This window comes from Aethalodelphis obliquidens, unplaced genomic scaffold, assembly GCF_003676395.1.
Source record: "Aethalodelphis obliquidens isolate GAN/ISIS:26980383/991018 unplaced genomic scaffold, ASM367639v1 scaffold18, whole genome shotgun sequence".
In the NCBI taxonomy this organism is placed as follows: domain Eukaryota; kingdom Metazoa; phylum Chordata; class Mammalia; order Artiodactyla; family Delphinidae; genus Aethalodelphis; species Aethalodelphis obliquidens.
Window position 1 is genome coordinate 16,656,557 of NW_020837962.1, and position 14,560 is coordinate 16,671,116.

General features: G+C 43.1%; 1 protein-coding gene across 3 annotated transcripts in view; it reads right to left on the reverse strand.

Annotated features, from left to right (window-relative positions):
- The window catches only part of RALGAPA2 (Ral GTPase activating protein catalytic subunit alpha 2), a 282,446-nt gene extending 279,623 nt beyond the window's left edge, over window positions 1-2,823 (reverse strand). For 2 of the 3 annotated variants that reach the window (XM_027118095.1, XM_027118094.1), the window contains exon 1: window positions 2,604-2,823. In XM_027118095.1, the coding sequence (XP_026973896.1) occupies window positions 2,604-2,709 (106 nt within the window). In that variant the 5' untranslated portion in view covers window positions 2,710-2,823. The remainder of the gene's footprint in view (window positions 1-2,603) is intronic. The other variant, XR_003435157.1, reaches the window with a different exon arrangement.
- Between the last annotated feature and the right edge of the window lie 11,737 nt (window positions 2,824-14,560).

Sequence of the window (14,560 nt, forward strand, 5' to 3'; positions counted from 1 at the left end):
CTTCAAATAGTTTCTTTTTTTTTTTTTTTTGCAAATATACTTTTTTTTCTCCCAGTTTTATGGAGACATAACTGACATGTAGCACTGTATAAGTTTAAGGTGCACAGCATAATGATTTGACTTACATACACCGTGAAATGATTATCACAGAAAGTCTAGTGAACATCCATCATCTCGTATAGATACAAAACAAATGAAATAGGAAAAAAAATGTTTTTCCTTGGGATGAGAATGCTTAGGATTTACTCGTTTAACAACTTCCATATGCAACATACAGGAGTGTTAATTACAGTTACCATGCTGTACATTACATTCCTAGGACTTATTTTATAACTGGAAGTGTGTACCTTTTGACTAACTTCATCCAATCATCCCCCCACACCCTGCCTCTGGTAACCACAAATCTGGTCTCTTCTTTTTCTTTTTAATTTTTATTTGTGTATGGTTGATTTACAATGTTGTGTTAGTTTCTGCTGTACAGCAAAATGAATCAGTTATACATATACATATACATATATCCCCTCTTTTTTAGATTCTTTTCCCATATAAGTCATTCCGGAGTATTGAGTAGAGTTCCCTGTGCTATACAGTAGGTCCTCATTAGTTATCTATTCTACATATAGTAGTGTGTATATGTCAACCCCAATTCAAATAGTTTCTTGATCTTGGCTAAATCCTATTTTTCAGATGAAAAGGACTTTTTTCCTAGTAGACTTTTCCTTAAAGTAGCAAACCAGTAGGATATGCGACGTGGTGGGACTAGTACGTTGCTGTACTATTTTTCTTTAAAGCCTTTCAACCACAGTCGTAAGTGAAAGTTTACATGAAACCTTATGAACTAGAACTCCTCAGACACATTTACAAAAATCTAGTACCTACAGATAAGATTACAGTAATAAATGAAGTAAACTGGGCCAGTCCACCAGCGATGCATCAACAAAAACCAACATACATAAGGAAATATCACAGAGCCTCTCCACGCTGCAAAACTGAGGTCAGATGGCTCAATGAAAGGACAAAAGAAAGTTCCTCAAAATAAGACACACATCTTCAACTGAAACCACAGAGCCTTGAAAACTAACTACTTTCTCAGAACAGTAACAATGTACTGTGTGTCTCTAAGAAAACGAACATCTAGGTTTAATTGCGTCTGCCTTTGCAAAATGTAGCCAACTTAATCCTGTAGACTTGGACAGAACAAAAGTTCAAGCTCTCTACCACGGAAAAAGTCCCCAAGTATCAACTGCTTTAAAATACCACTCTACTCTCCTTTATCAAAAACTGTCCCTGCAGGAGGTGTTAATCAGTCACTACTAAGAACCCCACACAATGCGTCCTGTGTGCTCCTGGTATTTTAGTACAGGAAGTAGAAAGTTCAGTTTACCAAGAACACCAAATTTCACTTTCAAAAGTCTTGAAAACTAATCCCTCTAACAGTACTTAATTTACATTTCATTCCAAGCTGACCCAGACGGGCGGAATCTCAAGGAATCCGAGAATGTAAAAAACTTCACCTGGCAAAACCAGGTGTGTGGATTTGTTGTTTTCCTTAGAGGTACTTCATGGAGTATAAATAGAAATCATCTGCAAATTTTAATCTCATGAACAAGATCTTTATTTAAAATTCTCACCTATATGATGAATTCTGTTATACCATATTTCCTCAAGTGACAGACACATTAAGACTCTGTGCCCTAAATCAGGTGATTTTGCTCATTTTAAGAATAAAAAGAAGACATCTAGAAGAAACATAAAGTATCTTTTTCTCAGCCCGCAAATAACACAAAGACAAGTCTGTCTATAGACAGCAAAGGTGTTTCCACCTTAAACACAAGTTAAGACTAAGGAGGTAAGAAGAGAAAACAAATAGCAAACCAGCTACAGATCACAGGTGGCAGGGGAGAGGAAGCCTTGGGAACACTTCACACCCACAGGGGTGAGTTTCATCCCAGGTCAAGTGCAGGCCGACCTGGGCTCTGCAGAATCTCCACCCAGAGGGCTCATAAAAACGGAAGAAGGCACATAACCATCAGTGTCATCCTGACAATAAAGGAGAAGCAGCCTCCTTGAACCCAGGAAAGTCACCCCTCCCTCCAAGCAGACACGAGGAGCCCCCTTGAACACAAAGAAAATGAAGCAGCCAGACCCATGGGAAGAGAGACGGCACTTACATTTAACCCGGGGCCACTTGGGGGCTCAGTCTGTTCGGGGATCGGACTCAAAAGTAAAAATAAAATTAAAGTGGGGGGGGAGGAGGAGATGACAGTTCAATTAAGTCCGTGCTGGGACCACTTGGGGTCTCAGTCTACTTAGGGTCTCGGACTTAAAAATAAAAATTAAAAACTGGGAGGGAAGATGACAGTTCGATGTGTGCGTGAGAGGACCCCCGGGCGTCCAGGGTTTGCTGGGGAGGGGACCGTCCCGGCCGCGCCCGGTCCCGAGGCCACCCGGCGAGAATCTGGGGTAAGTTTACACTAGAGGGCGACGGGCAAGCCCGCGGGCCAGGCTGCCCGCTTCCCGGGAACAACGCCGGGGCCCGGGCAGAGGGTCTGCGCCCCCCGCCCCGGCATCCCGCCCCGACCCCCGCCCGCGCCGCGCCTCACCCAGCAGCGCCCGCAGGTGCTTCAGGCGGGTCAGCACGTCCTTCTTGGGGTCCAGCACCTTCTGCGTGGACTTCTTCACATCCCCGTGGCTCCTTCGGGAGAACATCCCGCCGCGGGGAGCCCGGGCCCCGCCGGCGGGGCAGGAGGCGCCTGCGCCGCGCGAGTCACCGCATAGGGTCAGGCCGGCGCGTGTCTCCCGGCCCGCCCGCCGCCGCCCGCCGCCGCTACGGCTGTGGCTCCAGGAAGGAGGGGCGGGCCTGGCCGGCGAGGGGCGGAGCAGGAAGGCGGTGTCGACGCTAAACCCATCGCCCCGCCCCACGGGAGGTGCCGTCCGGCCCCTGGGCGCAGCGCACGCGCGCGTCGTCTGGACCCGCCTCGCGGGGGCGCGCCCGGGCTCCGAGGAGGCGCCGCGAATCACAAAGAAGCGGGCCCCGCGCACACGCTGTACTCCAAGTCCCGGGATGCACCGCGACAGAGCCCTCCAATCAGGCTGGCGCGCTTTCGGCGCGATGAGAGTCAGTGGGCCGGCTCTGAGCACGTGCCCCCTCTCCGCCCCTCCGTGGGCCACAAGTGCTCCTGGGAAAGGTAGTTCTCCAGGAGGCGAGACCCTGAGACCACATTTCCAGGGTCCCGGTCACTGGGCAGCATCCGCCCGCCCCCTACCCCGGGAGGCCCAAGGCTTCTGTATCTGTAGTCTCCGGCCTGTGCGCCCACCCAGTTCCCTCTAGTGCAACGTGAACCACAGAAACTCACAACAGGGAGTGAGGGAGCGAGTGGAAATCCCGTTGATCATACCAAAATCGGAGCTCCAATTACACACTAAAATGAATGGCTTTGGCAGTAGGGAAGGGCATGCCTAGGCTCTGGGAGAGGAGGCCAGCCCCACTCCCCTTGGTTCCTGGGACCCGTCTTCACTTGGGATGTGAGAGTGCCTCACTGGCAGGTTCCTCAACGTCTTGCCTCTTGCTTTGTAGGAAGTGCATGTTCTCTGTGTTGTGCAAGGCCACCTAGCAATACAGTAGCAGAACCAGAAATAGAACCTGAGGGACCTTACTCTCAGGCTGGGATGCTTTTTAAGGCCAGGTGCCTGTAACCTGAGGCAAGACTTTGAGATGGAAGATGGTCTGGAGATCTGCAGGGTTATTTATTGGCATCTGGATCCTTTGATGCTTCAAATTTTGACAACATTTTAGCAAACACTTAAGCTGGCTGTTTAAAATCACGTGATCTCCATCAAATTGGGACAGCACAACTGTCTTTTCCTCATTCGGCTAAACTGTAACTTGGGGGAAGAGCCAGCGATTTACACAGCCTTCTAGCCTCATCGCTGGGCACTGTATTTGACCTCGAATCACTCAATAAATGTTCGTTAAATAAAATGGGATAAAAAGCTAAAATAATCCTACATATTTAATCCAGGCATGCAAAAAATATCTCTTGGTTGTTAGATCCTCTATTTTTCAAGTTATCAAATAGCATTGATAGAACTGGGATATATTCATACAAAGGAATGTTACTCAGCAGTAAAAAGGAATAGACAACCAATAAACCCAATGGCATGGATGAATCTCAGACCCAGAGATGGAAGCCCCACACTCAGGATGACAGAACTGCCCTACCAGCCTGGGTTCCTGGATGACCTCTCCATCAGGACCACAAACCCTCCAAGACTGTCACAAGAGTGAAATAACCTTCTCTCTTAAGTCAAAGCATTCTGGGTGTCTTTGTTGCAGAAATTTAGCCTGTACCTGGCTACACATAGTAAGTCACAATATTCACCGCACCATTCTTTTAGGGGAAGATAACTTTCACTGCATTGATGGAAAAAAAATAGGATGCACTTGTCTTAGGGAATTCAATTTATCTATCGCAGGTCAACCTATCATCAAAGTCAAACATTTGTTGAGCACCTGCTATGTGCAAGGCATGAGTCTAAACCTTGGGGATAAAAAGCTGTATAAGATGCAGCCTCCTTACCTCCAAAGCTTCCAATTTAGTTGAGGGCAGAGCAGCTAGATAAATGAAGAGATAAACAACAGTGTTCAGTGAACACATGACATGGTCAAAACTTGGTAGTAACAGAAATAGGCATTCATGCATACAGTTTCATCTCATCCATCGTATCTAGCCTTTACTCACTGATGAAAATGTAGAACTCCAGGTCTTCTCTAAAATAATCAAGAAACATAAGTTATTATTTTGAGGTTTTTCACCCACCCACCATGTATATATATATTCCATGTGAAATAAAAATAAATAAAAACACTTCTTATTCTCTGTTGCTCCGCAAAATCATTCCTGCTAGACTGTGAACTTCTTGAGAACATCCCCTGCTTTGCAATCGATTTTTATCCCTGGAGGTTCAGAGTGCCAAGTATTTTGTAGACTCTTGAGTACTGTTGAAAAAGTGTCCTGCTGTCATCAATAAATACAGATAATGAAATCAAGAGTTAAAAATTTACAATGCAAACTAAGACTACCCTGAAATGCTATTTGGATTTTCAAAAAAAAAACAAAAACATGATTTGACAACACACTCTGGTAGCAAAGCTGTAGAGAAACACAGCTAATAAGAGTGTAAAATAGTACAACTCCTATGGGGAAGAATTTGGCCAAATTACAGAAACTTGCTCTTTGACACAAATCCTACTTCTAAGAATCTACTCTGAAGATATACCTCCACAAATATATAAAACCACATGTGGAAGGTTATTCCTTTAGCATTATTTATAATAACCAGTATAGCAAGGTGAACAGATATGTCCATGTCCTAATCCCCAGAATGTGTGATAGTGACTTTTTTTGGAAAAAGGATCTTTGCAGATGTAGTCAAGTCAAGGATCTCAAGGTGAAATCATCTTGGATTATCTGGCTGGGCCCTAAATCTAATGAGTGTCCTTATAAGACACAGAAGAGAAGGCACACAAAGAAAGAAGAAGGTGAAAACAGAGGCAGAGATTGGAGTCATGTGACCACAGCCAAGTGACCCCTGCAGTCACCAGAAGCTGGAAGGAGCCAGGAAGGAGTCTCCCTAGGGGTTTTCCAGAGGGAGCCTAACCTTGACTTTGATTTCAGACTTCTGGACTCCAGAACTGTGTGAAAATAAATTTCTGCACATACGCGCACACCAGAGAGTAGCTGACTGAACCCAGCCCATGCACATAAGGCAGTGCTATGCAGAGCTGTGCCACCATAAGAAGTAATAAGAAAATGTCCTATGTTCTCATTTTACTTCATTCATTCATTCATATATCTCAGTCAGCATAATTAGAGAATGTTGTTCAGTACAATGGGTTTGATTTAATTAACATACCGTGCACCCATATTTTAAAATTCTAACCTTCTTGGGCTTCCCTGGTGGTGCAGTGGTTAAGAATCCACCTGCCAGTGTAGGGGATACGGGTTCGAGCCATGGTCCGGGACGATCCCACATGCCATGGAGCAGCTAAGCCCGTGTGCCGCAACTACTGAGCCCACGTGCCACAACTACTGAAGCCTACACACCTAGAGCCCATGCTCCACAACAAGAGAAGCCACCGCAATGAGAAGCCCACGCACCGCAACGAAGAGTGGCCCCTGCTCACCGCAACTAGAGAAAGCCCACGTGCAGCAACAAAGACCCAACTCAGCCATAAATAAATAAAATTTATTTTAAAAAAATTCTACCCTTCTTTTCTCAGAAATCTTTCTAAAATATACCTCAGTTTTCCCCATCTTACTTTTTATTGCATTATAATTGACACCCAATATTCTATTAGTTTCAGGTGTACAACATAGTGATTCAATATTTTTATGCATTACGAAATGGTCACCATAATAATCTAGCCACCATCTAGATTGTCATCAGACACAGTTATTCCAATATTATTGACTATATTCTCTATGCTGTACATTAATCCACATCTCCTTAAACAGACTGTTCATTGTTTATGAAACCATCGTTTATCTCCCCCCACCACTCTGGCCCCCTGCATCTCTTCCTTCATTGGTGTTCCTACTAGCAACAAAGGAGAAATACCTCGTAGGCTTCCCCCATCTAATTTTGACCATATCTTGCCCCAAAACTCAGTCATTGCTATCAGAGACAATTTGTTCGTCTTCTTAACTTCCACAGTTGGAATCATTCCAAATACTTAGATCTGCCAGCTCTGTGGTTTCCAGGTAACCTACACATTAATGTATTTTATTTCCAAATATTTCATGCATCAGAATTTTTCAGATTGGAAGAATTTTTTTTTAGATTGACTAAAATACCTCATGCCTGCGTGTTAATCCTGATAGTCATGAATATTATGTTAATTTTAATATCTGGAAAAAATCAACTTTCAGCCTCAAATATTCCTGTCAGATATGTTCGTTGTGCCTGTCCTCCAGCGTAAGATGTTTTAGTGGATCAGACATACTGTGGATCTTCATTTGAATGTTATTGCTGCAAACATCAACCCCAGGTTGTCTGTTTTATTGATCATGGGACACTTTGCATTCTTATTTCCTTACAAAAAGCTACAACCTAATAAATTCAGGGTTTTTTTCTTGTATCAGCTTTCACCCTGAAACATTGACTTAAGATATTCAACATGTATCTTGTGCTCCTGAGACTCTACTCCTACCTAAAATTCCCAGAAAAGAAGAGATGATGACACTTCATAAGAATGAAATGCAAAACCCAGTCCTTAAGAAACAAGAAACCTAAGGTCTCTGTTTTCCAGATGATGTATTACTGTTACCCTAAAAATATATATTATTTTCTCCTCCAAAAATATTTCCCATTAGTTTCTTTTCTTTCCAAATATCTGTCAAGCAAGGAGATTTAATACTTAACTTTAAACTTGACTATAAATCATTTTATATGAGAATTTCAATTCAGAAAAGACTCAGAAGAAGTTTTTGAAAATGTTCTACTCATTTTGATATGTCTGATGGCTTCCTGATAACGAAGTAATGCCCGAAGGGAAAGAAACAGAATCGTTTTTCTAAATGTACTCAAGCAGATGTTTTCACAGCTGTGCATTTCAACCACGATGTCATCTGCTTGGGATATATTTTCATTTTTTTTATCATCAAAACAGTAATAACATTTCAGTATTAAATCATGGATATACATCAACATTAGAAAAAATAAGCACAGAAGTAAGCACATGAGAACATCTATAAGTAAAAAAAACATATCTTTGCATGATAATGATTAAAAAAAATCAAGAATCATGGAAACTATCTAAACAGTAAATAAAACTTGAATAAAAGGTGATGTACAAAGGCTGGAGAGACAGAGTTACATAAGGTAAGAAGTCTGCAAAAATTTGTTCACTACCTCACATCTGCCCCCAATATACAAAGTACCACCATTCGGTTTAATATTAGATCAGATATACACCTTAATTTTGAACTGAGTGTTAGCTTTTCTAAAAATGAATGCAGATTATGAAATGTCAACAAAAATTATGCATTCAAAATGAGAACATCATCATACAGTTTGTTTTACTTGCAAGTTTTTGAAATTTTCTGGGAAAAACTGAATCTCAAAATAATTATTGGAGAGCATAACCATCCTTGGGAAAAACAATACAAGAATACAAATTCTTTTCCTAATATACATATAAACCTATGTCTTAAACTGAGACTATTTTTACCTGGTATTTCAGATGGGATTCTTAGTTTCAAGCAACAGAAATTGACAGCCTGTTTAAGCAAAAGAAAATTCATTTGAAGAATGTTGGCTGTCAAAATCAAAGGGAGGTTGGAAAACCAGGCTTAGAAAATAACTAGGAAAACAGATACTGATACAGCTCTGGGAGTTACAAAGATAATGAGGACGCAGCCTCAACTCCCTGAGAAGTCACAGTCTAATGGAAGAGACAGACACCTAACTAGATAGTAGTAATTCACAGCAGTGATACATGAAAGGCATTATGGGAGATGGCGGGAAGGACTGGGGAGTGGCCATGAGTGGAGGGCTCAGAGAAGGCTTCCTGGAGGAGGTGACACCTGAACTGGGAAAGAAGCTGAACACATCCCAGGCAAGGCTAGGAGGTAAGATGCAAAGGGCTGTGTGAAGAACACCAGAAGCAGTTTGGTTCTGTATGGTTGCTATTTGTGCTGCGATAGTATTCAGCATACTCTTGGGATTGCAGAAATGTGTGTGTTCTCGTAGCCTTGTAAAAACAGCAGGACCAAACGAAAGTAAAGGGTGGCGATGCCAAAGTGAGAAGAGACAAGTGAACTTCTTCCGAATCTGTGGAAGGCAGGATGAGATGACAGCAAAGGCAAATGCTCTGACTCCCAGTTTTCCCCGCTTACTAGCTGTGCGATCTTAAGTGGGTGACTTAATTCTCCAAGCCTCAGTTTTCCTCATCTAGAAAATGGAGACAAACTTACATTGGGCTATTTATTCTAAGGAGTAAATCAGCATAAAAAGAACGAGGACAATGCCTCGTACCAAAACGTTCAATAAAGATTATTTTGTTTCTCCCTTCTCTCCCACTCCCAGAAAATACAAACGACGAAATTCCTGCTTACTAAGATTGTCCATTTGTGTGCACATTTTATTTCTAAACGTGTTTAATAGGAGGGCTTTACACAGCTATGGTTTTCCATGGCTTTCCATGGTTTACACTGGACACCATCAAAATAGGTCGAAGCAGTGTCCCAGAATCTTTTATACCCCGCTTTTGTTATGTGCACCCCTTGGCAAGGAGGGGTATTTTCACTGACATCCCCATCACACCAGGTGAAATAGCTGTATCTTTTTGGACCTTAAATGATGCTGGGTTAAGAATGCTGGCCAAAGGCTCATGGACCTAAATAATGTGACCCAGCAGTTTGTCCTGGGTATATTTTACTGGTTACGTTAAGACCAAACCCAAGAATGGTTTATGGGTCTTTGCAAAGCTAAATTAATAATTCAGGTTATTATAAATGAGATTAACAACTCATTTATAATCATAAAAACAACAAAGTAACACCTCAGAGACTAAAAATTTTGGCTTACGTAATGTATCCAAAAGGTACCAAATGACATTCTTCTCCATCAGAGCTGAGGCGAACTGTCCCAGCCAAGCCTAACTCAAATTTCAGGATTCCGAAAAAATAAACAAAATGCATTCAGCCACTGAGTTTGGAGATTGTTTGTTACAGAGTGGTAAACAAGGAGGTTATCTGCTTGCAGCCCCAAGGATCTGGAACTAACAAGTCTCAAAGACTCGTTTCCTCAGCTGGACAAAGCCAGACACTATCTCTGATGGCTTATCTCCAGCATCTTCCTGGTGCTCAAATTCTTTGAGCCTATGACTCTCTCCATGGCTCGTCCCTATGACCTCAGACTAGCCTGGTATCCACATAATAATTTAGATTTTTGTTCCCAGAAAGTGACTGGCTTGACAGGGATTGCTTTACCCATCAAAGAGCAGGAATGTCAGTGGCAAGAAGGGAGGACAAAAGGTCATCCAGAGGTAGAGGCAGACAAAAGAAGCAGCTTCAAGAATTTGGCTGCTGGCGGCAAGGAGAGAAACCCAGAGTTTGTCTCCATAGAGGATATTAGGGTATTTACAGAGTAAATAGTAGAATACTCATAGGAAAAGCATGGGGCACACCTGAAACAGGCAGGGCAACAGAAATTGACCTGAGAAATTGACTTTTGATTCATCCAGTATTATAGGAATCACTTAAAAATGTGCTGGGTTTGTAACTAGTTACTTGCAGCAGGTAAGCAGACGAGAACATAGATGAAATTTCCAGAAGAGTTGGGAAGAGGGCGTATCAATTAGCTATGCCACTAAAATGTTGTATGGCGACCAACCACAAGAGTCAGTGGCATACACCAGTTAAGTATTTGTTCAGCTCAAGAGTCTATGGGGTTCATCTGATCTGGGTTGGACTTGGCTCTTCTTGGCTGGGACTCCTTCCATGTCCGGGAGTTCGCTACCTATTGGTTGATCCAGGGTGGCCTTGGTTGGAATGACTAGGGTATCCTGGCTCTGGTCCATATTTTTCTCAACCTCGTCACGAGCCCAGTGGACCAGCCTGGGCATGTCCTTCTCATGATAATGACAAAGGGCAGGTGTGAGCAAGCCTCATTGCACAGCAGTTATAAGCCTCTAATTGTGATATATTTGCTATTATCCTATTGGCCAAAGCAACTCCTGTGGCTGAGCTGAGAGTCAGGGGAGGAGTGTCTTGGGAACGAATGGATAGAGAGAGGGATTAAGAATTATGGCCATTAATCAATCTGCCGAAGAAGGTATTTTGTAAAAATCAACCTTGAAAATGGACAAAGGGAGATTTTCGAAGGATCTATCAGGAACTTCTGTCTGTTAGGCGGTGTTCCTAACCCCGGGGACTTGAAACAAAGGAATCTTTCCCCTTCGCTAAGGAGTGCCTGCTATCCTGCCTACCCTGAAGTCCTTTATCCACATTGAAGGAGCTCATATTTCAGCCTGGCCATTCACGTGACTGTCCTTTTATGACCATCCTTCAAAATCCCCCACCAGATAGACCACTGGACTTTGGAGTCTGAGAAGGAGGCTGCCCTGATGTAAAGGAACAGGACCTTATTGGGCCTTCCGGGGACAGACCCCTCCCCCCATCTTCTGCTTTAGCTCCTCGCTGAAGTACCCAGGTAATGGTATCTGATGCACATTTCTGAGCTGCTTTACAGGTGCTAAAACCACCACCCAATGAAAGACGTTAACTACTTGATAACCAAGAGTACATAGTCCCCAAGCCTACTGGAGCCTAAGGATTGATCATGTTAACCCCTGTGACCTCACCATCAACCAATCAGAGAATTGTATACAAGCTGATCACAGACCCTGGGACACCCCTCCCTCACCTGGCCTCTAAAAATGCTATGCTGACACCCATCAGGGAGTTCGTGTGTTTAGAGCACTAGGTATCCCAGACTCCTCGTAAGGTACCTTACAATAAACACTGCACTTTCCTTCACCACAATCCAGTGTCGGTAGATTGGCTTTACTGCGAGTGAGTGGACCCAAGTTTGGTTCAGTAACACCAGGGGACAGGGAATAAATGCGTTGGTTGCAAGGCTAGTGGGCTTTCCCAGTCTCTGCTAAGAGACCCAGGTGTAATCTCAGGAAGGAATTGCTAAAATGAGAAGGTTGCAGCAGATTTAATTACATTATACTTTTCAGATGACAAAGGAAAGGTGACTTGGATGATTGCTTAATCAGAAGGCAGATTTGGTTGTAAGACATTGCCAGTGTTGACCGAGGACTCCCAGGAGAGGAAGAGTATGTCAATCATACTCTAGTGGAAACTTCTGGAAGGCGGGAAGTGTTGTTTGAGAACTGCCCATCCCCATGGCTCTTACTCTGCCTGACTTGATAAAGTCTTTTACAAATTGGCTTGCTTGGCCCATGCTAGTCACCCAGAGCTTGAAAACCACAAGCAGACATTGTAACCCTGAGCTTCTGGACCTGCATCACCAAACCCCAGACACAGATTCACAGTGATCCTACCGATACGTGCAGACCTCGTGAGGCCCTTGGGAACACTAGCTTTCCTCCCAGGTTAACAATTCTCAAGCTGCAGGACCTACGTTAGGTGAGTCTCTAATGAGAAGTCCCACCTTCTAGAAGCCCTGACCCCCAGACGTATGTTCAGTGTCCTGACACAAAGGAATTTTTTTTAAAGTGTGGCATTCAATGCAATGTTTATATGGTTTATATGTCTCTTGCTTTGGACAGTGAAATCCTAGCAAACAGCAACTTGTATTTAACTGGATCTGCTATACCACAGGATAAGTTAAAATTGATTAGAAAATATTGGCAGACGTAAAACTTCCCCGATGATATTCACTCAAGAAGCTGAACAGAGATTCTTTTCTTCAGAGTTTTTTCCAGTTTTATTGAGATATAATTGACATATAGCACATAAGTTTAAGGTGTTCAGCATAATGATTTGATTTAAATGGTGAAGTAACTACCACAGTAAGTTTACTTAACATTCATCGTCTCATACAGATACGAAAAAGGATGAAAAAAAATTTTCCCTTTGTGTTGAGAACTCTTAGAATCTACTTTCATAACTTTCTAATATATCCTACAGCAGTGTCATAACTATATAACTATAGCTGTCATGTTGTACATTACATCCCTAATATTTATTTATCTTATAACTGGGAGTTTGTACCTTTTGACCACCTTGATCCAATTCTTCCTCCTCCCATGTCCCACCTCTGGTAACCACAAATCTGATCTCTTTTTCCATGAGTTTGGTTTTTTGGGGGTTCTTTCTTTCTTTCTTTCTTTAGGTTCTCCATATAAGAGAGATCATACAATATTTGTCTTTTTCTGTCTGACTTACATTTCACTTACCACAATGCCCTCAAGGTCAAGGTTCAGGAATGAGTAGAGATTCTTGGTGTTCCACCCAAACCCTTGGCACTCACCTCTGCCTAAAGGCCACGTACGACCAAAAACTGTGACTCTCTGTCCGAAGGCTTTTTTTTAATTGTGGGAGCATGCTTGGTCCGTGCACAGCACTAACACAGGAGAGTTCGTGCTCTCAGAAGCAGCCCTCAGCAATACCAGACAGGGAGGTGCTGGATAAGGAGCCCAGCTCCCTCGCCTTGGGAGTGGAATGACGGGAATGGGAATGTCGTGCTTACCTGCTTGGTCATGAACCCCATATGGGCTACCGTCCCCTCTCTGTCTCCCTTCTTCACTTCCCCCAGTGTTTCCTGGGATCCCCTCCCAAATCAACTACTTGCTCTCAAATCTGTTTCAACCCAAGAGAGCACTCAGTCTCACAAGAGAACACAGTCAGGTTAATAAGCGGCCGTGGTTGTTAACAGAACAATACCTAGGATACCAGTTTTTCTTTGCCAATGTTGTGTTCCGTGAAGGAGAAACCAATGTTATAAGTTAAAAGAAAGTGAATTGCGTTGATGAGATTCAAACAAGACAAATCTCAGGGCTTCTAGATGGACGACAGATATCAGATAGACAGATAGACAGACAGAGAAAGGATGGCTCCAGCCATCCACATGACCTATTAGTCTAGACCTTAGCCTGGGGCAGTAGGGCAAACTGCAAACTTGAGGAAAGAGGCTCCAGTCTTGCCCACCTAACTCTGAGACACTGCATGAAGCCTGATAGAAAGACAGCATCGTTCTCTATGGCTCCCCTCCTGCAGCTTGCTCTGCTCGCTCAATATTATGCATCTGAGACTTTTTTTCAGTTTGGATATATATGCTCTTATTTTAGTTGCTTCATCATAGTCCGAGGGCACGAATACTGCACAATGTGTCGGTTCATTCTCCTGGAGATGGATATTCAAACTGTTCTAAAATTTCATGATCGCAGCCCATGCTTTGACAAACGTTCCTGTCTGTGCCCCAGCATGTGTGCACATGTGTGTGTGCGCGCGTGTGTGTGTGCCTGTGTGGGTATGTCCATGCAGGGTTGCTAGGTTATGTACACGGGTAGAAAACAACAAATCTGCAACAGTGGTCACCTCTGGTGGTGGGCTTAGCAAGAGTGGGTCCTTGGAAGGAGAGTGATTGTTCAAGGGACGTTGGTCTCATCATTCCTACCTGAAGTACATTGCTCAAAATTTAAAAATACACAAATCTACTCTGGTTTTGAATTGACCCAGAGACAACTCTTTCTTGGCTTTACCTTGTTGCCTTTATTTGTTAAAACTTCCTCTCAAGCACTGATGTCTCCAAGAAGCATGTACTAAAGAAACAGAGAATCAGTTTTGTGCAAAGTTAGTAAAGCAATCATTAAAAAAAAAGGAATTCTTAAATCTGTGATTGACAGGAAATTTTTCTTTGACTTTAACTTCTTCCCCCAACTTAAAAAAAAATCTATTTTCGGAATATTGACTTAGGTAAACAGTCCTCACCTCTGGGGGAATTCCAGGATAGCTTTATCCGTGGGCAGCTCTGTGAGAAAAGCCATCTAGGTCATTTCAGGCTTTCATCCTTTGTTATTTCA